The sequence below is a fragment of the Mesocricetus auratus genome, unplaced genomic scaffold (assembly GCF_017639785.1).
Source record: "Mesocricetus auratus isolate SY011 unplaced genomic scaffold, BCM_Maur_2.0 Super-Scaffold_100707, whole genome shotgun sequence".
Lineage (NCBI taxonomy): Eukaryota > Metazoa > Chordata > Mammalia > Rodentia > Cricetidae > Mesocricetus > Mesocricetus auratus.
In genome coordinates, this window is record NW_024429269.1 from 7,767,697 (window position 1) to 7,795,074 (window position 27,378).

The 27,378-nt window shown below is 47.3% G+C and overlaps 1 protein-coding gene across 4 annotated transcripts in view; it reads right to left on the reverse strand.

Moving 5' to 3' along the window:
* Spata13 (spermatogenesis associated 13) overlaps positions 1-27,378 on the reverse strand; it is a 128,590-nt gene that overhangs the window by 62,446 nt on the left and 38,766 nt on the right. For 3 of the 4 annotated variants that reach the window (XM_040740585.1, XM_040740583.1, XM_040740584.1), the window contains exon 2: positions 13,194-14,891. In XM_040740585.1, coding sequence (XP_040596519.1) covers positions 13,194-14,750 — 1,557 coding nt within the window. In that variant the 5' untranslated portion in view covers positions 14,751-14,891. Of the gene's footprint in view, positions 1-441; positions 592-13,193; positions 14,892-27,378 lie in introns of those variants that run through there. The other variant, XM_040740586.1, reaches the window with a different exon arrangement.

Genomic DNA, 27,378 nt, shown 5'->3' on the forward strand with positions numbered 1-27,378 from the left:
AACTGCCAGGACTTCAGTGTTACACAGTCCCACTGAAGATACCAGAGAAGACACTCTCTAAAAGGCACCAAAATGTCTTAGGGATCCCAAAATCTAGTTACAAAGTATCGTATCAAGTTAAAACATCCATCTCAGGAGAAGCAGCGGAAAAGCCCCCATGTGAGCTCACATTAAAATGCCATTCCTCAGTTAAAAGGAGACGCGTCTTCCAAAGTCAATGTGGACCTGTCCACCTATGGATGAACCCTAGCCCTTATACACGCCAGGCATGCCAAACAAGGATTCTGCTCACAGCTGCACTGATTCTAAATGAAATCTTTTTATTTCAAGCCTAACTTTGGGGCTTCTGGAATACTGTCATGTAGACGAATAGGCTCATTCCTAGAACTGAAACACACACTCCAGCAAGCGTCCCTCTCTCTAGGCTGAGAATCTACCTACCTGAGATTTAGCCATGGACAGGGGCTGCCCACACACACACTGGAGGAACAGGCAGTTGACCACATCCATGTTTTCCAGAGTTGCTCAGGTCTTTTAAAAGTTATGATCAGGGCCCTACATGGCTGCGCAGAGTTCGGCCTGGCCCAATCCAGCAGGCTCAACTCACTCTTTCCAAGGCTCTGAAGCTTGAATGACCAAGTCACACCCAAGTCATAAACCTTGGTAAACAGACCCTGCACTCTGGTGACTGCCCTTTTAACTCTTGCTTTTCCGAACTCTTCTAGTGTCTTTCCTGGTCAATGAACAGTATTTTCTTCTTATCCAGGACTTCCTTTTCTCAGTTACAGAAATGAAACATTATACAAACTAATATAAACTGTTTCCTTGAAACATTTCAGTGAAAGGAAATTATTAACTGGAGATTAAAAAGAAACATTCTTATAAGAACCTGATTTGATAGCATGTATTCAAAAAAGACACACACGGTTAGCTGGTGAGTGGCCCAAAAGAGATGGAATCCTACCCACATTTGTTGGTGTGCTTTGTGGAGGTGATCACATTAGAATGGGCTCACCTGGACTAGAAGGGTTCTAACCAATGGCTGTTGACTTTCTACTCGGAGGAAAATTTGAATACAAACACAAAGGAAGCAAGCTCTGGAAGATAGCAAGCTCTGGGTTTTATGTAGCCCGAGTTAGCTTCAGTTTTGACACATGGCTGAAGATGGCCTTGAACTTCTGATATTTCTGTCCCCACTTCCCAACTCTCGGGATTAGAGCTTGCTAGGCAGGAATTCTACCAACTGAGCTCTATCTCAAGCCAAGGAATGACACATTTACAAGCCAGAGGTTGTCACTGCCACACTTTGATTCTGAACTTGTGGTTTCCAGACTGTGAGGTGGTAACTGTCTGTTGTCTTAGCCATCTGCTGCACATCCCTTGCTAGGCAAGTCTGCCTAAGACAGCAGGGGAATTCAGAAGAAAATATAACAGGTAATGTAATGAAATGAAAGATACTTTGTAAAGATTTAAAAAACAAAAACAAACAAACAAAAACCTCTGATGGAGATCCAGGTTTCTGAAAGCACACACTGCAACAAGCTTACTTCCCAGAATGTTCCTGGAGAACCACAGGCCTAAACAAAGTTAGGACTTCAGCTGCACCCAAGGAGACGGAAGAGAAAGGGAAGACCCTCTACAGCAGTGATTCTCAACCTTCCTAATGCTGTGACCCTTTAACACAGTTCCTCATGGTGCTGACCCCCAACCATAAAATTACTTTTGTTGCTACTTCATAACCACAACTTCGCTATTGTTATGAATCGTGATGTAAGTATCTGATGTGCAGGCTTTCCCATATGGCACCCCCAAAGAGACCACACTCTGTAGTGATGTAGAGAGCAGTTTCCCTGAGTGCCAGAACACGTGCTTCCAGAGTTAACCGTCCTGGCCACCCTGGAGGAAAGGACACCGGAGAATCTACCTCAAAGAGTCAAGCAGCTTATGGCACTGTTCCAATGCACCACTTCAGCAAAATGAAACCTACTTCTTACAAAAACCCAAATCCTTATTTTGAATTATGACTTGAGTATCTTTACACTAGCATCAGAGCATTTCAGCTCGGTCAGGTCTAAAAGAAACTGGGGACAAGTGGCTGTCTGTGGTGCCTACGAGCATATGGAAAGTGCATGCTGACCCCAGGGTCACTCGGTGTAACAAGTACCATGGCTCGTCTCACGGGCTTCCTCCCCGTTTCTCATTCCCTCATAACCCTGCCATTTTAGCCGTGTGTTCTCTCTTCTGTCTTCCTCTCTTAACCCCTTCTTTCTCTCCCTCTCTCTCCCTCCCTTCCTCTCTCTCTCTCTCTCTCTCTCCTCTGGGCTGGTTCAGTCTGCTGGCCATGTTCAATCCCCTACTTTCTCTCTCTGCTCTGGACTCTTCCAGTTCTCCCTGGTTGTTCATTCCTTGGCATCTACAATACCCACCCCCCCAACCATATCTTGGAGCAGTCACGCCCTCAGTTTATACAAGATTATTCTTGGATCCTAGTTGCATGCAAATAAGAGAGATCTCAGGGATGGGTTTGTCCTGGTTAGTTTTTTTTTTTTTTTTTTTTTTTTTTTTTGTCAACTTGACACGAGCCAGAGTTATTTGGGGTGGAAGGGACACCTCCATTGAGAAAATGCCTCTATCAGTCTGCAGGTCACTTTATTGACTAATGATTGATGTGGGAGACCCAGCATACTGGGGGCAGTGTCACCCCTGAACAGAGAGTCCTGGGCTGTGTGAGCAAGCATCCTGAGCAAGCCAGGAGGAGAAAGCCAGTGAGATGTGTTCCTTCACAGCCTCTGCTTCGGTTCTTGCCTTGACTTCCTTATCTGACACTTCATGATGGACTGTATGCTGGGAGGTGAAATGAACCCTTTCCTTCCCAAGTGGCTTTTGGTAGCAGTCTTTATCAAAGCAATAACCCCATACTAAACAGGGTCCAAGTCTGAAAGCCAAATTCCCAACAGTTTCACATACGCCTCATTATAGTCAGTAGTTTAGGGCTATTTTTCACAATTTCATGCACAAAACAGTTACACTTATATGATCAAGTCAGTGCTCAAGACTGACAGGGGATTTGGAATATTCTGGCTTTCAAACATTTGAATTAGGGATGCTCAATCTGGGTACTTTATTCTTTAAATGAAAATTAGTGTGTCACAATCAACAAGGAGTTTGAAGCCAGCCTGAGCAACATGGTGTTGGCATGCACAGGTATGATTTTACATATATGTCCTACGATTTCAAATGAGATCTCCTAAGACCCCAAATAAATGTCAATTTTTCACATAAGTAGGACTTGTGTGACCCAGCAGGTGGAGACAGGAGTGTGGAGAGGACAAGGCCAACCTGGGCTACACAGCAGGACCCTCTCTCAAATACACACACACACACACACACACACACACACTAACAAAGACATATATATTAGCATGTTCAGAAAGAGAAGACTTGCTTTTGTGTTTAAGGTCTCTGTCATCTTCATCCAGATAGCCCCTCCCTCAAATTCCCACGGTCTCCTCGTAGCTTCCCCTCTCCCCAAGCCTTAAATTTATCCCTGGGCATAAGGGTGTCATTCCTCAGGAAAGGAGCACTCCCTTCCAACAGTACAGGACAGTAGACCATCAGAGAAAACATGTTCATTAACCAGCTTACAGAATGCACACTTTTGCCTTCATTTCTCACTACCAAATGAACTGTCTGATATTGTCTATAACCACAGCAGACATATGCAGATGGCACACCTGTCACCCTCCCAGCCAGAAAGGAATTTCCATTCTGATCTTATCACAGCAAAGCTCGGGAGAGAGAAAATTGGCAACAAAACACATATACTAGAACACATTTCTTAGCCAGAAACAAGAATTTCCCCCAAAAAAGAATACTGAAATTTACTTTTCTTATTTCAGGATTTCAGTGAAGGCTTATTAGGCCTTTTCTAGCCCCAAATTAAACAAGGCACTAACTGAGAGAAAACTATGACAACGATTCACATTAATGTGATCATCTCATATTCTTTTCAGTGCTGAGGATCTGGCATGTGCCAGACAAAGCACACGAATATTGAGCCATCCCAGGCTTTCATAAACACTAGAAAGATTATTAATGCTACTCGTAACATTAGTATGACATGCTGGGGTAGGGACGTGACTGGGCAACAGAGTAAATGGCCTTTAACCATCCTGTAGGTTGGAGAAAAAGTAACTCCACCCAATGATTAAAAATACTTTTTAAAGCTTGGCCCAGTGCCCTGGGCCTGGAGTATCAGGAGCTTGTATCAACAGCAAAATACTGTTCCTCTTCCTCTCAAAAGAACAGTATGGTAGCAGGGGGCTCGGGAGTGCAAATCAGGACTCTGTCTCAAAGAACTAAACAAATAATAAAAGAAAAATAAACAGGGGCTGGAGAGATGGCTCAGAGGTTAAAAGCACTACTTGTTCTTCCAGAGGTCCTGAGTTCAATTCCCAGCAACCACATAGTCACAACCATCTGTAATGAGATCTGGTGCCCTCTTCTGGCGTGCAGGTGTACATGCAGGCAGAACACTGCACACATGATAGATAAATAAATTTTCGAAAGAAAAAAAATTAAGCTGGAAAAGGTAAGGGAGACAGCTTGCTACTGTGCTATGATTATTACACAGCATCCATGCACCAAATCAAAACACTTATTCCCTAAGTACGTGCCATGTGGATTTTAGGAGGCGGGGAGGGCTGTGCTCAGGGAGGCAACTGTGACTTTGGCCCCTCCTCTCCCCGTTACTTTTTAGAAATGAGGTCTCCCCTATGCTTTCATGACTTCAGGGCCTACAGGCGCTCACCACAGGCTTGCCCCTGGAGCATTCAAAGGGCACATCCTCTCTGATGACCTTTCACAAGCCACAAGCTAGCCTAGAAATAAGCCACGGGAAGATCCACAACCACACGCACGCTGACATTTCTTCAGATTTCAGCTTTCAGAAATAATCTTAGAAAGTTGCTTTTATTTATTTATTTTCTTGAGACAGGGTCTCCCATGTAGCCCAGGCTGGCCAGGAACTCACTATGTAGTTCAGGTTGACCTCCCATGAGCCTCTGGCCTGTGCCATCATTCCCAGTTTAGAAGTGTTGGAGAGTTCATGGAGTCCCCGTCAGTCAGACAGTTAGGGTCCATCAGGACGCTGTGAAACCTGTCCCTGTAGAGACAGTGTCTTTGTGTGCGGTAACAAGCAAAGAGCTTCTCAGGGCAGATGGAAACAGCTTTTGAAAAGACAGAGTTGGAAAATGACTCAGTTATACAAACAAAGGGCTGCTTCACACGGACTCAGGGTCTGAATGTCTAATTTTGGGTTTCGGCAAATAACCCTTTTCTTGTTTTCTTTTCCTTTTGGGGGGTGGGGAAGGGATAGAGGTTGAAGGGCAGAGTCTCCATATATAAACAGGCTGTCCAGAAATTTATGGCAATCCTGCTGCCTTGAGTACTAGGGTTACAGGCATGCAGTGCCGTGTTCAATTCCCTTTTCACTTTAGATTTTTCTCTTCCTCCAAAAGGAGAAAGAAGCAGAGTGGTGGTGGTGGTGGTGGTGATGGTGATGGTGGTGGTGATGGTGGTGGTGCTGGTGATGGTGATGGTGGAGGTGGTGGTGGTGGTGGAGGTGGTGGTGGAGGTGGTAGGGGGCACAGCTGAAAGCCTCTTAAGAGGAGAAAACAAATGTAAGCACAAAGGAGGCTGCTGCCACATCTAACCACCTGAGTTGGAGCCCTGGGACCTCCATGGAGGAAGGTGAGAACTGACTCCTCCCCTAAGTTGTCCTCTGAGTGCCACATGTATGTTGTGGTACACAATAAATAAATGCAAACACACTCTTAAAAGAAGAAGCCACATCCAAGGTACAGCAAGAGGACAAGGTGTGTAGAGGCCTGAGTCACATAGTGGGGCTGTCTCAGGAGACAAAACATCAACCCTAGAAAGAAAGTCTGGCTGTGGGTGTAGCTCAGGGAGAGCGCTTGCTTAGCATTTTTGGAGGCCTGGGTTCAGTGCTCAGGAGTGGAAAATAATAATCTTGAAACTTTGATAACCCTTCAGAAGACATGATACAGTAGGATAGACTAATGACAAGTAATTCATATGTGGTGTGTAATAGTGTGTGCCGCTTTGGCGGGGCTAGTGCCCAGACGGCCAGCAAAGCATTCTTTCTGAGTGTTTCTGTGAGGGTGTTTCCAGTCAGCATGGGAGTCAATTGGTGGTATAAAAAGATGCACCCTCACCACTAGGTATAGGCAGATTCCATCTATTCCACAGAGGGCCCAAGGAACGGGCACTCATCCTCATCGAGTGGGCTTCCAATCTCTTATCTCACATTAGAGTTTGGCTCATCGACTCCAGGTCTGACATCAGCTTTCACATCCCAGCTCTGTTCTCGGGCCTTCAAACTTAGACTGAAATACATTAGTGGCTTGCTGGGTCTCCATCACGACGTGGCAGATGGTGGGGCTCCGCCTCCATCCTTGAAGCAGCCATTCCATAGCACATCTCTTATATATCTCTGTTGGTTCTGCATCTCTCCAAAACTAATACTTTGGTTTGTTTTATCTGTGAGTCTGAATACAAGCTGGCCCTGAACTTAGAGATCCTCGCGTCTCTGTCTCACTAGTGTTGTACCTGTGTGACCACAAATGAATAAACGAGTTGTGATCTACCTATTATCTGGCTAAAAAGGAATCAAGAACTAAACCGTGAAACCCCCTATGACACATGTAAACACAGCACAATATGCCATTGGAAAACACTGGTTTCAAAAGATAGCACATCACAAAATAGCTCCCTGAGTCTGAAAACTTAACAAAAATCACCACGAAAAAGCACGGCAAGGTGGCACACGCCTTTAATCCCAGCACTCGGAGGGCAGAAGCAGGCAGATCTCTGTGAGTTTGAGGCCAACCTGATGTACATATCAAATTCTAGCCAGCACAGGCTCTATAGTAAGACCCCAACTCAAAAACAAAACAAAACCCAGCAAACAAACAAAATGACAACAAGCAGCTGTGATGGCCGAGGGGGCTACGACATTGGACTAGAAAGACACAGTGATATAGATCCAATCAGAACTTGCCCCTTCTGGGCTGTGAGCACACAGAGACTCTCAGCGGGCCTGGGGGAAGTTAACTGGATTGCTAGAGCAGCTGCCCGGCCCCTAAAAGCCACCAGGCTGCGAGCTTCCCATTAGACCTCCATAAAGTGGCTGTCAATCTGGAGCAGATTTTCTGGGATCACTACATGTCTCCCTTTGTTTTCTTTTTAAATACAGATTTTTAAAAATCTATTTGTAGGTGTGTGTACACACACATGAGTGCTGTAGCTCAAGGGCGGAGGCCAGAGCACAGCTAATGGGACTGATTCCCTCCTTCACCATGAGGGATCTGGGGTAGAGCTCAGGCTGTCAGCCTTGGCGAAAAGTGCCTACACCTGCAGAGCCATCTCACTAGCCTGGGTGCGTGCGTGCGTGCGTGCGTGCCTCTTTCCTCCCTCCCTCCCTCCCTTCCTCTCTTTCTCCCTCTATCCCCTCCTTCTCTTTATTTTGTCTTATGTAGTTCAGGCTGTCCTTAAACTCTGTATGCAGCAACAGATCACCTCCATGCCTGGTTTGTGGGTGCTGGGGACTGAACCCAGAGATTTATATATGCCCAGCTACATTCATTTCTGTAGATGTAACATCATCTTCCTGGTTGTAGGAATGGTTGCATGAAATAACTTCTGTGCCATCAAAATCTCCCAGGAGCAGCATTTCAGGACTTGCCAGGGTCCCCTGCACCTTCTCTGAACAGCAGCAGAAGACCCAAGAGGCATTCATTCAAGCTGAAAACTGGCCTGAGTTGACCGTTTCCCTGCTGGGCCATTCCACTGCTCTAAGTGTGAGAGACACTTTATTTTAGCAGCAGGGTGCATGCAGAACCCCCGAGGTCCCTCCTTTTGCTTCCCAGGCTTCCACGTTTGTGGCTTGTTGAACGGGTGGCATCCAAACACAAAGTACTTCCCATGTAACACAAAGCGTCACTGGCCCTCTGTCCCCCATACACAAAAAGTGCTAAATGACTTTGCAGTCCATGACCTCCTCCCCTCAGTGCAGGACTAGGCTGGGGAGGGCTACAGCTCCTCTACAAAGCTGGACCAGTCAAGCCTGACCCCCTGTCATTCTTGCTCATGCTCTCCCAAAGTCCTCAGTGCCTGCAGGGTAAAGTGCAAACTCATAGCTCCAAGTCAGGTTCTTTCTAATCATATCCAGACCTATTGACCAACCTTATCTCCCATTTCTCCACCCATCCACCTGCATGAAAAGTTAGCTAGCCCATCTGCAGTTCCCAAGCACCAGCAGTTTAGTCACGGGGCATCATGAGGTGCAAGCCAGCCTCTGATAAGACACGGTGAGCCAGGTGTGCCAAACACCTGTGCTACTCCATTTACCTTCACAGCAGCTTGTGTGAAGGGACTGGTTAACCCCGGGCTAATCAACAGCAGCCTGTGTGACAGGCCCAGGCTAACCTCACAGCAGCCTGTGTGGAGGGACTGGTCACCCCCAGGTTAGAGGCAGGGCTGGAGTTCAGGTAACAATTCAGCCCGGAATGCCCCACATTCTCCAGTAGCTAGGCCTTCAACACGCCAGGGCCCCACATCAAGAGCCTCCCCATTTCTGCTACTTCTGTCTCACTAATTCTAACTTTGGGGTGCTTTGTTGTGTCTGTGGTAGCTTGAATGCCAATGACCCCATAGGCTCACAGGGGCCGGCACTATTAGGGAGTAAGTGTGCCTCTAGGGGGTGGGCTTTGAGGTGTCAGAGGCGCAGGTCTGGCCAGAGTCTCAGTCTTCCTTCCGTCTGCCTGCCGATCTGGATGTGGAACTCCCAGCTCCTTCTCCAGCCCCACGTCTGACTGCGTGCTGCTGCGCTTCCCTGCGATAAAGGACTGAACCTCTAAAACTGTAAGCCAGCCCCAATTTAGTGTTTTCCTTTATGAGCTGCTGTGGTCATGGTGTCTCTTCACAGCAACTAAACCCCAAGACAGTATCCTCTAGTGAAGAACACTCACTATCTACCATCTTCATTTTTTATTCTTTGGAGACACGGCCTCACTCTGTAGCCCAGGATAGCCCGGAACTCACTATGCAGTCCAAGCAAGCCGGGAACTCCGTCATCCTTCTAGCTCAGTCTCCCAAGTGCTACCTTGACAATCAACTGGCAAATCGTGTACTAAACCAACAGTGAAGCCTCTCCTCCCCAGCCCCTTTTCTGGCACACAGCGGGTGTTGACAGGATATGTGACCAGCTCTTGGGTGATCTTCACCCCCTGGACTTTTATTCACTCAGGCTCCGTCTCCGGCTCCTGTCCACTCTCACTTCCTTTCCTCGTGGGGTCTTTCCTTCTAAATCTCTTCTTCAGAGCTCTGAGCCGGGCTTGCCTCTCTGTTCACACACGTTCCTGGCTCCTCGGTGCCAGGCCCCCTTATCAAGTCTGCAACGACTGGTACCAATTTTGGACAACCATGACTCGTCTTTATATTTTCTTTATGTCTGGTGGGATTTGGTCCATGCTAGACGACCCTCACATACATCTCAGTGTCATTTGTGTGGCTTCAGTCTCTGGCACCTGGTAGATGCAAACCCTACGGGGCCTGGTGCCAACCTGAACGGAGCACACCACTGTTAGGATACCGTAGGCTCAATTTTTAAGGACTGCGGTGGCAGCAGACGAGACCTGCCTCCCATGAATGAAGCTGGTAGTTTTGGTCACTAGCTACATAAACAGGTGCAGGGGTTTGCACTGTCATCCCAGCACTTGGGAGGTGGAGGCGGGAGGGTCAGAAGTTCAAGTCTTCTTTTGTTTCTTTGTTTTTTAGATTTATTTATTTAATATGTAGACAGAGTTCTGCCTGCATGTATACCTGCAGGCCAGAAGAGGGCACCAGGTCTCATTACAGATGTGTGTGAGACACCATGTGGTTGCTGGGAATTGAACTCGGGAACAGTCTGGAGTAAATAAGATACTGCCTCAAAAAAAAAGAATTAATGTGAAACAAATCTAATTATTTGAAGAATTTCTCAACTTCTTGTAAAAGTATAATGCAAATAGATTTCAGGGAGAGTGGCTGGAGAGATGGCTCAGTGGTTAATAGCACTTGTTGCTCTTCCAGAGGACTGGAGGACCCTACTTCAATTCCCAGCACCCACATGGCAACTCACATCCATCTATCACTCCAGTTTCAGGAGACCCATATCCTCTTCAGGCTTCCTCACACACCAGGCACACACACGGTACACAAGCATACATGTAGGCAAAACGCATACTTAAAATAATAATTTTGAAATGGTTAACATAAAGGACTGCGTGGCTCCCATAATCCTATCAGGCAGCCAGTCATTCCATACTCTTAGGAACAATGGAGACCTGGAGAAGTTCAAGGCTTCCCAGTTTGCCAAGATACCTGAATGGCATCTTCTGAGCCAGAATTCCACCAAACTAGAAGCCGTTACAAAAGTTTCACCATAGCTCTGGGAAGGGTTCAGAGCTGGTGCTCATTTCTTACAGTCAATGACTCTAAACTGCAGACAGGCAGAAGGACATCGTCCCTGTCTATATTCTATATTAATATTGTAAATTATGATTCCTCCACCATTTGTTAACACTGTTAACAAATAAATGCCAAAACGCTTTTATCTCCAAAGTTTAAGGATAGAACTCATGGCCTAGCAATGACAGCCCTAGGGTGTGTGTGTGTGTGTGTGTGTGTGTGTGTGTGTGTGTGTGTGTGTGTGTCTTTGAGACAGAACTTACTATGCAGCTCAAGCTGGCCTTGAACCTGAACTCCTCCTGCCTCTGCCTCTGCCTCTGCCTCTCCAATGCTGGGGTTACAAATCTGTGCCAGCACACTCAGCTTCTGAATAGCATTGTTAAAAGAAGGAATAATTTTTAGAATCAACTAGCACTGTTCTTTACCAAGATTCACCACCAGGTGGCAGGATGAGACTGTGTTTTGCAAATGACAGCAGGATTACTAACCACCACCACCACCACACACACACCACAGCTCCTTTCCATAGCAATCTGGTTAAGACAGTTAATTTTTTCCCCCAAATTATTTGGTGTTTTGTTTTGCTTTGACACAGGGTTCCATGTAGCCAAGGTTACACGTAGCTGAGAGTGACCTCAAACCTCTGATCCTCTTTACCTCTCAAGGGATGAGATTACAGAGCACAGGACACCATACTGTGCTTACGTTGTCCCGGAGAACACACTCAGCATGGGAAGGAAGCACTCTACCTCAGCCCCAGGATCCTACCTTTAACATAATAGAAACTGCTAGACTTACAGAAACCCTTTACTAGAATGATGGCCTCCAAAATCTGGGGCAGCAGTATCTGCTGGAGAGGACTCTCACAAACACTCATTTGGATGTTTAAGGCCCTCCAAAGGTCCAAAGTTAAAGCTCACTCCCTGGGGTGAGATACTGGGAGACCCTAGCTGGGGACTATGTGACCTTACGAAGCCTTTCTCTGACACAGATTCCAGGCCACAATATGCAACCCTTGTCAGATGACCAAACCAGCATGGCTGCCCAATCTCTGATGTCAACCAGTACAACCATCAACAGAAGAACTCTGTGTGGAGGCAGTCACGTTGCAGCACAGAATGGTGTCAGTTTCACAGTCCTCCTGCCTCCGTCTCCCGGCCCTGGGATTGCCTGTGTGTGCAACCACGGCCAGCCAGTGGCCTGAGCATTTTGTAGTACAGATGCAAAACTGACAAGCACGCTCAGGATGAGATAAAACCTTTGGCCAATAAAAAGCCCCACAGTCAGAAGAGTTGGAACTCCTTCCCAGGACTGCCTGTGTCCTGTACGAGATTCACACTTCTTTCTTACGCATGCAAATGAACAAATCATCTTCCACACTGGGCCTAGAGAGTCAAGTAGCTGATGGTGGTACCTTTAAAGCTGGCTTGGATCTCCCCCAAGCACTCTGTAGTAATTTTACTTTCTAGGTCCTTTCCCGAAGGCCCTATGATCTAAATGTCTCTGGACAGCAAAGGTCAAAAATAGCTATTGCTAGGCATGGAGTGTGGTACCCATCAATCTGAATCCCAGCACCGGCGACTGTGACTTTAAGGCCAGCCTGGGCTACAGAACAAGATCTCATCTCAGTAAATTTATAACAGCTAGTCCACAGGCTGCCCTGGCTTCTGCTTACAAACCCAACTGTGCAATCATTCATCTGCTGATCCTCTCCAGGACTTAACGGGAGGGAACATTTCCCAAGGGGTAATCTCCTATTCCAAGCACCAATTCAGAGCTAGGTGTAGGAAAATATGCAGAGAACAATTTACAATACACACACGTGGGCACACTCGTCTTCTAGCTATGTAAGGTGATATTACTGAATGTTCTTATAAAGCGAGGCTTGTACAGTGAAGTAAAATTGTCTGGATGTTTGACGGGATGTGAAAGGAACACGGCTCTTGTAGGTAGCTCTGACAGCTATGCGCTGATTCGATCCATGAGCTGCTCGGAGCTCTACTCTAAAAATAAGTACAATGGCCATCATTAAAAATCTCTTTGAAGAAGCATCATCCAGGGATTGACAGGTACTGAGCTGCACATTTCTAATCCATTCCTAGGAAATAAAAGACTCAAGGCATGCAATGTTCTCTAACACAAAGAACTTCAACTACAAGCATTCTGTTGGAAAGGATACAGAAACAGTTTAAAATACACTGATGACATGGGGTAATAAAATTATTTCAAAATGTGAAAACTCTGAGAAACTCTAGTGGCTACATCACTTCCTTATCTCTAGAGCCTGGCAGCACATAGTAGACACCCAATAAGAATCTTTTCCGTCAGTGGTGTGGTAAACACTACATCAAGGAATCATTTTCATTAGCAACGCATTCCAGTGAGATAAAGCTTACCCTTAGGGGAAGTGTGGTGCTGGGGCTCAAGCCCAGGGCCTTTACATGCCAAGTAAGCACCTATCATTGTGGCACATCAGAAAGCACTCCAGAACTAGGTAAACCAATTCACCAACCTCCATCTGGGCTAAAATTCAACGCAATTACTCAGCACGGACACAACCAGTAGTCTTTGGAATCCCTGGGTGAATGAATGGCGGAGCCCGGCTAGACAAGCACCCCTCCTGACACTGTCACCCTCCAGAGGGATTCCACGCGGACCCTTACCTCCTCCTTCCTCTCCTCCGGACTGGCTGCCCCATCGGGATTCACGGGACAATAGCTGTCACTACTTTGTCCTCCCTCATCTCCAGCCGAGGTGCGCAGGGTATCCTGCAGGGGCGCAGGTCCTAGCTGCCTGTGGGCAGCATCCTCTGTCCCTTCTTCACCGTCCGCTGAACTGAGGGACAGCACGCTTACGCTACTGGGGCATTTAGTGCTCCCCGGGCTCTGAGGGCTTTGAGGCTTGGGTGTGGTGGGCCTCAGAGGGGTGGGAAGCTGCACAGAGTCCGAGGGAAGCTGGATGCCAGCTGTTGCCTCATTGGAGGCTTGGCTCAACCCTTCTGGGTCTGTGTGACTTGGTGAGGGACTGCCGGCACGAGGCTCATCATTTCCCGGGGGCTGAGCACTTTTGGTCTCCAGGGGGAATACTGCAGTGTCCACATCCAGGTGGGGTTCTTGGGCTATCTTGGGCGCAACAGTGCATGGTGTAGGGATGCAGGGTGTGGACAAAGGGCCACCACGCCTGGCATCTGGCTCTACGCTGCTGCTGGTGCGGTGCGAGTAGTCATCGTGCAGCTTGCTGCGTGGTCCCAGTGGTGGGTTCGCATCCCCTGGGCCGGGGCTAGGGGCTGCACTCCCGGGCGCCTCCCTCTTCCAGGCCGCATCCTTAACGTTGCTCACCAGTCGTAAGACTCGGTCAAAGTCCTTGGCGCGGATGGGGCTCCTCCAGCGTCTGGTCCTCCTCTGGGAGCCACCCGGCTTCTCGGAGTCAGCGGACGAGCTGCTCAGGGTCCTGGGGGGAACCTGCCGGTCGCCTGGCAGTTCGGTGAGGTTGGACGCAGACTTGCGCTTGAAGGAGCTCTTCAGGATGCTCAAGCTGTCGATGCTCTTGCTTCTGCGTGGTAGAGGGACAGCGCCACTGGGCTCAGGGTCGCTCACGTGGATTTCACACAGGGGGGGTTCCGGTGCTGGCTGCCGCCCCAGGTCCAGCAGGCTGATGCGGCCCAGGCCATAGGCCTTGCGAATGCTGCGTGAACGGTGCGTGCTCCTCTGGAAGGCGTCCTCTGTGTCCTCAGGGTCCGAACAGTCAGACCCGGTTCCATCTCCTGTAGGCCCCAAAGATGGGCACCTGCCCAGGCCCTTTCCCAAGATGGTGATGGTGCCATTGGGAGCAGCCCTTCCTGGATCTCCTGCTGGTTCTTCCTTGGAAACATCTGCCCCCTCCCTGTTCTGAATTCCTTGAAGGACAGAGGATTTCAGCCTTTTAAAAGACCCCATTTTACGGAAGGAGGCCAGAGCATTCCACGTGGAGGAATTCCCCACAAGGACCACGGAGCGAGGCCTTTCAGATTGGACACTCATCCTCTTCCGACTCCCCGAGAAAAGGCGCACCAACTTGGAAGGGCTGAGTCTGCTTTCCGCTGCTTCCGAGTCACTGCTGGGGCTGCTTTTACAACTTCCATTCTGACATGCTGAGGATGTCACCATTTTGGGGGCCTTCGGGTTGGAGGCTGAACAAGTGGCTGTGGCACCCTGCCCATGGCCATCCTGGGCTGTTGTCATGGTCTTGGGGTGGGCAGCCTGGTTCAGACCTCCATTCAAGCCCGTGACCGGGGGTCCCAGCTCCAGACCTTCATCTCCAAGGACACCAGCCTGGCTTTCACGTCTGTTGTGTACATCTGGATCCGTAGTCACAGCTACTGCCTGCAGCACAAGACAAAGCCGGCATTTAACTATTGTCCCCAAGGAGGCTCCTCTATAGAGGCTGATCATTCAACCTAACAACTGTTAATGGAAGAGAAAGGAAGAGCCCAGGACAGGGCTGGTTAATTAAAGAATTACTTTAAAACTTACTTTTCACCAAAGCAAGAATGGAAGGAATGCAAATATATATTCCTAACATGAGAAATGAAAACGACAGCTAGGGATGTACATTCTACGTGCTGGCAAACTCCTGAAACCCAGAGCGAATGTGGGATGGAAATGGTGAGCCCTTGTTCTCCGTGTGAACTGGGAGGGGTCTTTTATTATCAAACACTGACCCCACAGCAACTTCCAAGCATGCCTGCTGAAGCACGGGCCTGCACGGCAGCACCACAATGAGCAGGGAGCTGTGTTAGTGGACTCCTGGGGATTCTGACAGAGGTCAAGTGTCTCCTGGAGGCAATAACATACCTCAGAATCCCAAATGAGAGAGCCATAGTGTAGCAGGGAGTCATGGCTAGGGAAGCTTGAGGAAACTGCAAAGGCCCTCAGGAAGCTCTACCTGTCTACCAAGTGATGTGAAGACCCATGAGAGTATCAGAAACCCAGACACAGGCATTTGGATAAAATACCTTCTTCTTTCTTGCATCCAAACCCCAGGACACAGCTGTGCCCATCCCCCCTGCCCTTTCTTACCCACTCCTTCCTGCAGCACTACTTACTTCCCCAGAGTGAAAACACTGCGTCTTTAATCTTCTTTAATCTTCGCCATCGGACAAGTCTGGCTCAGCCTTTCTCAGTCTTTATTGGGTGGCCCAAATGCCATGGCCATTCTAGTCCCAATAAACAAATTAATAACTGTGTGACAGATTATGAAACTCCAAAAGGGCACTGTTCCATCAGTGCTTGTATTGTTTCTAGGCCTTCGACTAAGATCAAGTGTAGACACGGGCTCTGTGCTGAGGTCTTCACAACATCACTGAGTATCCTACAAGTCTGAGGCTATCAGAATGAACTCTGCTGTACAGACAATGCCATGGCCACACGGGCAGGTGAGGCTTGTGTCTGGTGGTTCTGCTGCTGTCCTCGAAAAGCTTGCATTAAACTAATGCATAGGAAGACAGAGGCACAGCTGGGACCCGCACTCTGGGCATCTGACTCCAATTCCAGTACCTCCTGACCTTGACAAATTAAATCCCAGATGTTTTTAAGATTGCAGTCAAGGTCATTACCTGCAGGAAATAGTCAAGGCCGGAAGAGGGAACTGCAGAGAATCTAGGGTTAGACTGTATTTGGCTTACCGTTTCAAGTTGAATTTGAACTTGTGTGAAGAGCAGTGTGTTTTACCTGCTCCTGCACACCACTATCATGCTCAGTGAGGAAGGATTGTCGGGGAGAGCCAGAGGAAAACAGATTAAGGGTCCATGCCACCTGGGATGAGGGAGCCCAGCCCCCACTGATCCAGCCTGTCAGCGCTCACTAATAGGAGCACTGATGGCCTACTGTGCCCCTGCAGTGCAGACTCCTAATGGAGCGTGGGGGTGGGGAGGAGCTGTGGGTTGCATACGAATAAGCCACAGGAGCAGAGTCTCTCCTGAGACTGTAACTGTCTGAAAGGGGCCAAGAGTTATGAGATCATCCATCCACCCTCAGCCACGTGGGAGTGTACTTATTTCCATACCCTAGAATCCTAAATGAGTTAGACAGTGAAGAATCCGAGTTCATTCACAGGCAAGAACTGACTTCAGACTGAGTAGTAATGATGGCCTTGCTTGTGTGGGTCACACAAGGGAAGGCAGGAGTCCACCTGACAGTAACACCAGCAGAGGGCACCAAGACCCCTCTTATCCCAGGACAAATCCTGTATTAAGGGGACCCGCAGGGTTCAAGGGATGCAGAGAAGCATGCTGGGTAGTTTGAAAATGCACCTTGGAAGACACGGGGCTAGGTTTAGACGCCAGACCCACACTGTCACACAGTCTCCGGCAAGCCAACTCAGCAACCTATGCTTTGTGCCATCTAAAAGAGGCAGCTGTCAATCAACTCATTAATCATGATCCTCCTCTGGGTATAGGCAGCAGTGCAGCCCCATGAGGAAGTTGACACGAGCGAAGGGCAGCTGGGAGCACTGCCTGGGAGGCTGTGAACGATGGTGAACAGTCCCAATTTTGAGGCAAAAGTCGGGGAAGCCCTCAGAAGCTGGATACGGCAAGCACAACTGGGCAGCTGGAGGGGTGGCCCAATGCAGAAAGTGCTGAGAATCATGGGAAATGGGGCCGGCCATCTACATACACATAAAACCCAACCTTTCTCCAAGACCAACCACAGGGGGCACTTTCTCTAGGAATTCCTTCTAGAACCCCTAACGTGAATAAGATTTCTTATTCTGTGCCTCCACGGGCCTGAAGTCTTACCACATGTCCAAGGCCTAACCATACTCTGGTATTATGAACAGAGCTGTGTATTTTTGCGGTGTGAGAACTGTGTGATTGCACACTTACGCTTATTCAAGATTATCTTGATACGAATCTATCAGTTTTCCTGACTGCCATCTTTAGTCAGGTGACAGGTCATCACGACATTCTGTTGTAGTTTTTTTTGTTTTAACTGGTGATTAAATTTAGAGCCTCACATACGCTAGACAAGCATCCCTCTGCCGAGCTCCATCCCAGGGTTCTATTGTTTTCATTGGCACTGTTTTGTTGTTATTTGTTTATTACCTTTTACTTTGAGACAGGGTCTCACTAAGTTCATCTGTGGACAGCAATCCTCCTGCCTCAGCCACCTAAGTAGCACCGTCGGGCACTGCTTCCCAGTATTTTCCTACATTGAAGATGCTTACATCTTCACAACGATAATCAGGTCTTTACTTTAAAACATTTAAGTTTAGATTCAGACTCCATAACACACCTGCAAAAACCTGGGCAACTTCCAGAAGTCTTCTGAAATGACACCAGTATAACGATTTGCTGTTTGCTCACGAGCTGAACATGGCCATTGAGGTTGGCTGGTTTAGAGCGGAAAGTGAAAAATCACAGGGAAAAACAAAAGCTTTCCGGGAACCTCTGAGTAACACACCAAGTTGCATTATTTAGAACTGCTGCCTTGACCCCCATTAACTAACAAGGGCCGCAATTCAATTACTGGCTTTATGGCCAGCCTTCTAAATCATGGGAGCACTGCCAGAGACACTTATGAAGAGAGCTACAAGAAAGAATCTGAGATGGGAATATTGTGAAATCCGGTTGCCCACAAGCTGGACTGTGGGGTCAATGAACTTCACAGTGGAATGTTTCTCCCCACTTGTAATGAGAATTCTCTAAAAGCAGCTGTGACCACCAAACAAATTAGAACTTAAATTGGAAAATCAGTGATATAAACCCAAAACCCCACTGATTAAATGTAAATTGCAGAAAATGTGACACTGGTAGAAAATGCATTGAAACCAGACATGTTGATAGGGTAAAAGTGTGAACCATTGTTACTGGGTTATGGATACTGCCCGTGAGCACACAGGATGCCCTTATGAAACCAGTGAGGCTGAGCACTACCGTGCAACACTCGCGCGCCAACCCCCATCCATTTCCATGTTTTCAGATATGTTCAGACAAATGTGGCCCAAAAATTATTAAGAGAAATATCCCAAAAGAAGACAATTCTTAGGTTTTTCTTCGAATTTTACACCATCCTTCTCTGTCATGCCCAGGACACAAATCATCTCCCTGGCTTATGCATGCCATACACTCTACCTCCCCTCCATTAGTCATTCAGTAGCCATCAGAGTGGTTGTCGTGGAACTGCAGTGGTGAATTCAAATAATCCTTGTTTTACTTAATAATACTCCAAAAGTACAAAAGGAGAGATGCTGGCAGACATGCTAATAAAAGCGCTTCCCGGGCATGAAAGAGGAACTCTTACCACAGGTATGCGTGTAAACGAAAAGACCCTACATTTAAGGTTCAACGTTATCTAAGGTTTCAGTCACCCACCAGGCGTATTTGTTGTTAGATGGGGGTGGGGAGAGCAAGGTGCGTATCGGGAGAAACACAGCAGGTAGGCGTGGAATCAAGTCCAGCACTGCCACTCACTGGCCAGAACCTGGAGACAATCTCACCACTTCTTCCCCTGCTCTCTGTGGTCCCCAAGTCTCAGAGCCGATCCCTGCCTGGCTCCAGGAGTGTGGAACAGCACACCACCTTATCGCGAGCCTGAGGCGCCTTCCTCATGGACAAGTTGGCTCCTGGCCACCTCCCATCTTACAGTGCAGCTCACCCCCACCCCTCCCTGCTTCTCTTTGTCACTAATGTACTTCCTGGTCTGCAGATGGAGCGGTCACTGAACACCATGTCATTGGCTGCAACACCCCAGACCTCACTCCAGCCAGGTTCCATTTTCGTTTAGGTTTTGTGGAGCTTATTAAAAAACAAACCAAAATTTCAGGGCCTTGTGCAAGCTAGGCAAGCTGCTTCTCCTCCTCTGGAGTACACCTCTAGCACGCAGACTTCCGCCCCTGCTGGTCCCCTTCTACTTCCAGGTTCTCTCCTGTGGGTGTTGTTTTGGTGGCAGGACTCACAATTCCTAGCCGTCATCACTAAAGGCATCTGTGAAAGGTTTGGTGAGCGGGAACTAAGTGTGGGAGGTGATCCGAGAGTGGGAAGAAGGAGGCCTCAGGACCTCTGTGGTAGCGTCTGTGTTTGCTTTGGATATGCCCTATTTATTATATCCCAGATCCTGTCAGGTGGTCCCAGTTCCTGGGTTCGAGTGACTGGTCCTTCTCCCCTCTAGCCTAGGGGTCAGTGGCACACCTGCCACTTTCCCAACTGTATACGCTTAACCCTCCCTGTGTCGTCATGCCTGTCTGAAACTCCTATAGGCAGTTCTCTTTCCTGTTCAAGAGGCATGTGCTTTTTGACTTTGCTAAAATGAGCACCTGCTGCTCCCTCTCTGATGCAGGGGCCCTTTCTCTCGTTCCCAGCACCTTGTGTGTAGCTCAATTGGTTCTACTTGCTCCAGCATTCTGCTCCTTGTCTGGTTTCCCTGGCAACCAATGAAGGGTGTGAAAAGTTCTTTGGAGGTAAAAACCACTTCTGGTTTTGCTGTCTTCAGCAAATGACTGACAGACTGCAGATGAGGATATCACCATTTGTTCCGCATACATCAGATACGTCAATCTGGGGTCACATAATTCTCCTGTGGGAATTGTCCTGTTTCTTCTAGACTGTTGCATACCAGTGATGGCTACTAAAGCTACTGGGAACAAGAAAGACTGTATCAGGTGAGGCTCAAGCTAATCCTAGCACATAAGAGATTGAGGCAGGAAGATCTTGAGTCTGGGTTATACAGCAAGTTCTAGACCAGCCTAAGCTAAATACTTGAGCTGTCTTAAAAACACCAAGATGGGTGGGTGGGTGGATGGACAGATGGATGGATAGATAGATAGAAAACTGTCTCAGAGCAGTGAGTAATATTTGAAACTACAGAAATTTATTTTCAACCATAAAAACTGAAGGCTATATTGTTTGGTGGTCCTAAATAGGTTTCAATTATGCTGTAGTTAGCAGTTCTGCTTTATGTTGTAATAGCAATAGCAGGTTATTCTACAAACAACGTGTGTGTGTGTGTGTGTGTGTGTGTGTGTGTGTGTGTGTGTGTGTATGGTTTCTTTGAGACAGGTTTTTTCTGTGTAGCCCTGGCTGTTCTGGAACTTAACTCTGTAAATCAGACTAGCCTCAAACTCAGAAATCTGCTTCCCTCTGCCTCCTGAGTGCTGGGATTAAAGGTGGGCGCCACCACTGCCTGGCTATAAACTATATATTTTTTAATGCTGATAATTATTAAGCTAATAACAATGTTCAGTCACTTTTCTTTTTAAATACAAGGTTAATGGTATATCACTCACTGCCCTTAAACTCATTATGTAGTTCAGGCTGACTTTAAACTCACAACAAACTTTATGCCTCTGCCTCCCAAGTGTTGAGATTACAGACATAAACCACCACACCCAGGCCTTATTTGACCACTTTTTAATTATCAATATAGGTATTCAATTTTAACAAATGATCAATTTATTAATCAAAATTTAGTGATTTGTATGCTTACTTTGCAAAATATGTATGTGGGTGGGCCTAGCAATTCTATTTCCTTGCATTTCAGAGCACTCTCTGTGAAATATAAAATGAAGGAAGCAGGAGCCCTGGTTAACACCGCCTGCACCTCTTCATGCAGTAAGATGAGTGCAAGCCTTTTCACGGCTTACCAAATAGTGTAGACACCCATTCTGTGTAATCTGAGGCCTCAAACTGCTAAGCTCTTATCATCAAATTGTGATGGCTGTGGGAAAACATGGAAATGTGCAGCTGAAATGCATTCAGATAAATAGTAAAATTCTAAAGGTCTTACAACAGCAAGGATGATCCTTCACCACAAACACATGTGATTCCCTTCAGTTTGGGACCCACAGAAGGAAAAGCCCACGGCCATGCTTTGCTCCTGCAGGGCAAACCCATGTGCCTCTCCACGGTGGAGCTCTTTCCTTCCTGTCACCTCGGCATTTTTCAGGGCATCGGTAAGTCAGGGGTCAGAAGCCAAAGTTTTAGCACACCACATTTTGAGAACTAGTTGTATTCCATATGAGTAATCTATTTCATACAGAAAATAGTGTGGGGGAAGTTTCAGGTCATTCCATCTATATGATATAGCTACCTTTTCGCTTCCTCACAATTTGCAGTTTCTATAGCTGTATGCATTTGAGTTTTTAACTCCAGGGGGCAAAGTGGTTTACTCCCCAGACTCCCACAATTCCCTTCTTGCCAGTCTCACTATGCACAAGCGGCTTAGGGAAGGGATGGAGGCCGCCTGCCAGAGGGTCTGGGAATCAGCATTCGTCCAGGTAAAGAGACAGGTGGTTTCTTAAGCCATGTGTGACCGCTTTATTTAAACATTCAATGATTGAAATTTAATGCTTATGCATTAGAAATAACACTGTGGGTAGCTGGGTAAGATAGAATAATTGTGTATTTGGAAAATACGTCAATTTCATGCAGGCATGTCATGGTCCCAGGCATTTCTTATTCGAGGCTATGGGGCTAAACTTTATTCCTATGGCGAGAATGGGAGGAAAATGGGGATTTCAAAAGTCGGGGATTTTTGTTTTTGGTTTTTTTGTTTGTTTGGTTGGTTTTGGTTTGTCAAGACAAGTTTTCACTGTGTAGCTGTGGCTGTCCTGGAACTCACTCTGTAGACCAAATGGGCCTCAAACTCACAGAGATCTGCCTGCCTCTGACTCCCTAGCGCTGGGATTTAAGCCACCACTACCAGGCTTAAAAGTCAGTTTTAGACCTAAAGAAACTCTTTCCCTGGAGAAGGGGTTCATGCAGGTGTCGCATGAGATACAGAAGTGGATGGGTAACATGCTCTGCTGTCCCCTCAGGATGCTGTCCCTAAAGCTCAGAACAGGCCCTGGCTGTCCCCTTCTGCCTTCACATCACGGGAGCTCAGAGAATTTTGAAAAACTGTCCCCTAAAGTTGCCAAGTAGCTTGTCTAGACTACCCACCAGTTCATGCCATCCTCCACTTGCCTTACAGCCGTAAAATACTGAAGCAGCTGCCGGCCAAGACCACCTAAGGCCTGCACCAATGCCAAGAGAGAGGTCATTGTGGAGCCTGCCTGTGCCTCTGCCTCCTGCACTCACCATTCAGGGCAATGAAAGCTTTTCCAGATGGGTGGCCTTAATCTTGGAGGCACTGAGAAGGTCACTGGAGCAAGAGCAATGCCTCTGCTTGCTGGAGGCAGAGTGGCTAGACTCTGGGGCTATGTGCCAGTGGGCCCACACGTTCAGACTGATGGTGCCACTGACACGGGAACATCCAAGAGGGACAGCACAGCGGTACAGTCCGAGTTCGACCGGGTACACCAATGACTGTTGATAGGAACATGTACCTTTACTGTGTTTCCCCAGCATGTTTACGTTTCAGAGCGTTCTGGGCTTGGCTTTTTGTATTAAATGTGTCTCTGTGTCTGAGGTTCAAGAAATGGACTTTCTGCTTGGTATCCATCCAAGAGTAAAGGAAGTCATGCCTCCATGGTTCAGGGAAGGTCACAGAGTGTTCACAACTGTAAAAGACAGAATCTAGAAAGAGCCCTTCCCCACCCTGTGCAGTCCGGCAGCTTGGACCGCCACACCAGCACTACGCTACAGCCAAAATACTCTCTGCTGTCACACTCAACGGCCTTCCATAGTGGAGCTGACAGAGGGAGCATGTCTTCTTGCAGAGCCCTTCACTCTTGGCACAGGCCTTACTAAGAGTCACTTGACAACTGTGTGCGATGATCGGTAACCAGCTACCCTGGGCGCTCACCCCTCCCCCGGACACAGGCATGTCTGATCTCTAGCCCATCCTTGGAGACACTCTGCTCAAGCATAAAGCTCTTGGCAGCCAATCAGAAAGCCACATCCTCACTCCTTTGACTCAGAGAGTGAATAGGGCCCAACCACGGGGAAAACCTGGAAAGAAGGAATCCAAGCCAACACCCACCCCATTAAGAGAAAGTTACAGGGAAGAAACCTGACACAGAGCTCTCAGGGCCTGCCCCAGCACCCACTTCTCTCAGGAGAGCTGTGCTGGATGCCAGTGCTGTCCCACCCAATAGAAAACTTGGGCAAGACTGGTTGTGCATCCCTGAGCTGTTTGGGTGTCTCTAACAGGGCAAAGATGGGAGGAGTGGATGAGGGCATGCAGGTGTAGGGTATCAGATGAACAATGACAGAATGATGGGGAGGAGATCAGAAGCAGACAAGGAGGCATGGGGATCATGTCCATGCTGTATTTACTAGAAGGTTCTGGAACTGAGGAATATTCTTTGGCAGGAATTAGCCCTTCCTACTCACTGTCCATTCATAGGTTGTGGAGGAAAGAACAGGTGTCCACTAAAGACATTATTGTGCCTTGGTCCATTGCCTGACACTGTGACAGAATACCACAGGCTGGGAGATTGTAATTGCTAAAGGTATAGTCACCTCAGTGCTAGAGATGTGACAGCCCAAGATGGGCACCTGATGAGACGGAACACGCTTGTTCGTGACTCAGCTACACTCTGGCATCCCATGACATAATCCTCTGACACGGAGGAACGTCATCTGTGTCCCCGCATGGTCATGGAGCTGACCAGAAGTGGTGGTGGCTGCCACTGCCCAGCACTGTGAGAGGAAATTTCACCTCCCCGGGCTAGTCAAAATGTGACGTTGCAAGACCACTTCTATTGTACGTGTCATTTCTGCACCATGGTGAAAAACAAAACAAAACAAAAAGGAGGTGGAGACTGTTAGTGTTATATTTTATTTGTAGGAAAGCAATTCTAACCCCACATAAGGTAGTCTGAAAAGCAAAGGAATATCAAAGCTTGTGAATGTGTTAAGCCGGGCAACTATCCTTCAAGGAAACCCATGTATTTCCTTCTTACTTTCTTTCCTTCAAAAAAGGAACTGCTTATTCCTTTATATATATATTTAACCAATTAATTCTCTGTGTGTGTGTGTGTGTACATTTGTGACAATGAACATATGGCAGAGGCCAGAAGACAACTTGCAACAGGCAGAACTCTCCTTCCACCCTGAGTTGTAGTAATCAAACTCAGACTGTGAGATATAAATATTCAAAACACCTATAAGCCAATTGCTCAGACTTTAAAATACCTCTTATCACAAAACGTTCATATTATCATCCAAATTGGACTTAATTCATAATGCAAATAAACAACTTACTAATTGTGATGGTTAATACTGATTTTAAACTTGACAGACTTTAGCATATCTAAGAAACAAGCCTTGGAGCACACCTGAGAGGGTTATGTTAATTAGGTGAGAAGATCCACCCTAAATGTGGGTGGCAGCATTGCCTGGGATGGTGTCCTAGACTGCATAAAAAGGAGAAAGACGGCGGAGCATCATCCAGCCATCATCCCATCCATCATCTTGTCTGATTCCTGAGTGTGCACACAATGTGACCAGCTGCCTCAAACTTCTGCCATCAGATTGTGAGCCAAAATAAGGCCTTTCTCCATGAAGTTGCTTTTGTCAAGGTAAATTATCAGAGTTGAGGGGAAAGAAACTAAGACACTAATGGGAACAGGGTTAATGTATTGGTAATTGCATACTAGTAATACACCAAAGTAAAAAGAGGAACCTAAAGTGATCAGGAGAGGACAGAATGATAGTAGCCTCTATATGCCCATCCAACAGACAATGCCAGTCTTTTCACTGGTTCAATATCTGGCAAGCTGAACAGGCACATATGTCCATAGAATTATATTTAAATTTCATTAAAAACAAAAAACCTGGAATCATCTGCTTCACACCTACCTATCAAAGTTGGAGGGCTCATTTCTTTTCCAAAAATTCTTCTGGACTCACCACGATATGGCAGTCACTGTAAGTCCCAATGGTCCTTGATGCAAGAGAATCTAGAGCTCTAACAGCTATCTTGGTTGCCCTGGAGTGGTTACATAAAAAGCTCAGAGCCTCAGGCAGTAAGGACACCTGCAATGACAACCAAGACTATCATCACCCGGGCAAAAAGCTTAGGAAGGAGCACTGCCCGCTCTGTGGAAGCACGCTTCCTCTTCCTCTTCCTCTGACTTGCTTGTTTCCTTCACCATTTAGCAACAATGAACTTCAGGTGAGATGTCAGTCGTGCACTTCCTTGATCAACCATACACCAGGTTCCTCCTGCCTATGTGATATTAGAGCCAACACTGATATTCATGCTGGTAGGAGGACAACAGCCAGCAAACCCATCCTAGCCACTCCAGAGTGTCTGGGGAAGAATATAGGATTCCAGCAGTGTGGACAGTGTTAGCGTCCTCCACAGGCTCCCTCAGAAGAGGCGTCAGCACAGCTGCCACAGCAGATAACTGGAAATTCCAACAGTTTGAAGCAGAGACCCTGGCTAAAGGAAGGTGAGTAAAGAGAGGTGGACTTAGGATCTACCTAAGGACCCTAGAGCTTCCAGCAGTGTCCGGCAACAGATGACCTCTGCAGATCACAGGATAGCAGCACCGGAGGCTGCCAAAGCTGCAGGGTGAGATGACGGTGGTTTAGACTCATAGCAGAAGCATGGCTTGAGGTAAGGAATGCTGAAGCTAGAGTGTGTGTGTGTGTGTGTGTGTGTGTGTGTGTGTGTCTGTCTGTCTGTCTGTCTGTCTGTCTGTCTGTCTGTGTCTGTGACTGTGTGTCTGTGTGTGTGTGCGCGCTCGCTTGCTCGCACTTGCACAGCATGCTCCCATGCGTGTATGGGTGTGCCTGACCCTGTGTGTATGCAGGAATGAGCAAGGTCCCAAGGTGGAGCATACAGACTCACAGAAGCCATTGGGGGGCGGAGTACACAAAAGTCCAGTTTTAAAGATACTGACTTGGAAGAAAACCAATACCCTTGGTGAGTACGGATCCTCAGCATAATGAGGGATAATCTTACACTCATCTCAATAGATGCAGAGAAGGCCTTCAGTGGAATGTAACATTCCTGAGAAAAACTTCATTAAACATGTTGTCTGAGACCATCAGTCACCAACATTATTAAGGTCATGTATAACAAGCCAAGAAGTCAATAGTTAACAGTTACAAGATACCCCTCTGAGGCCAGGAACAAGGCAAATGCTCCACAATGCTAACATAATAATCAAAATCCTTCCTAAAACAGTTAAATAAGCAGCAAGAATTAAGGGATCAGCCAGGCACGGCAGCACATATCTATACTCTCAACATTTAGAGAGTAGAAGCAAGATGATCAGGAGTTTAAGGTCCTATGAGAACCTCTCTCAAAAATCAAAAAAACAAAGAATCAGAAAAGAAGTTGTACTGTCCGAGCTTGCAGGTATCATGCAGAGAAAACTGCACAGACTACGACTACAGCCCAAACTATTAGAATGAATAAACATTGTTGCAGGGTTGCAGTATACAATAATTTCTGAACAAGCTGAGTTCTCAATTCTCTTTTCCCTTCTCTCTACACTTAGAAGCATCCTTTTCCAGACAGCTGGTTAAAGCTATTTAGGCAGTGGGACCATCAGTATTCCTTCTGACCAAGGGCCTAAGTCAAGCTGCACCAAGACATCAGGTTGTCACAAAGAAGAAAGTCATGCTAACCCTCTTGGCCGCTGGAGGCTAATGTGGGAAGCCCCAACACTTACCACTTTTGTCATCCTCCTCCAATGCATGAGCCGCCATCCACAGGAAGGGAAGGTAGCTCTCTCAGACCCTGGCTTCTTAGCAATACTGAGAGGTGGTGAGATTAACTCCAACCTCAATTCTACAGTCATTCTAGCTAATATTGGAAATACTGTGCATAACCAGGAGGAACCTAGGGTTCATGGGCCTGAGGGTCCTGCTCCAGTATGGATGCTTCACTGAGATCCAGTTGCCTTGCCCCAAGCTGCCCACTATTTGCAGAGGACAAGTATCAGGTATTTGATTCTGAAAATGTTCAAAGTGAG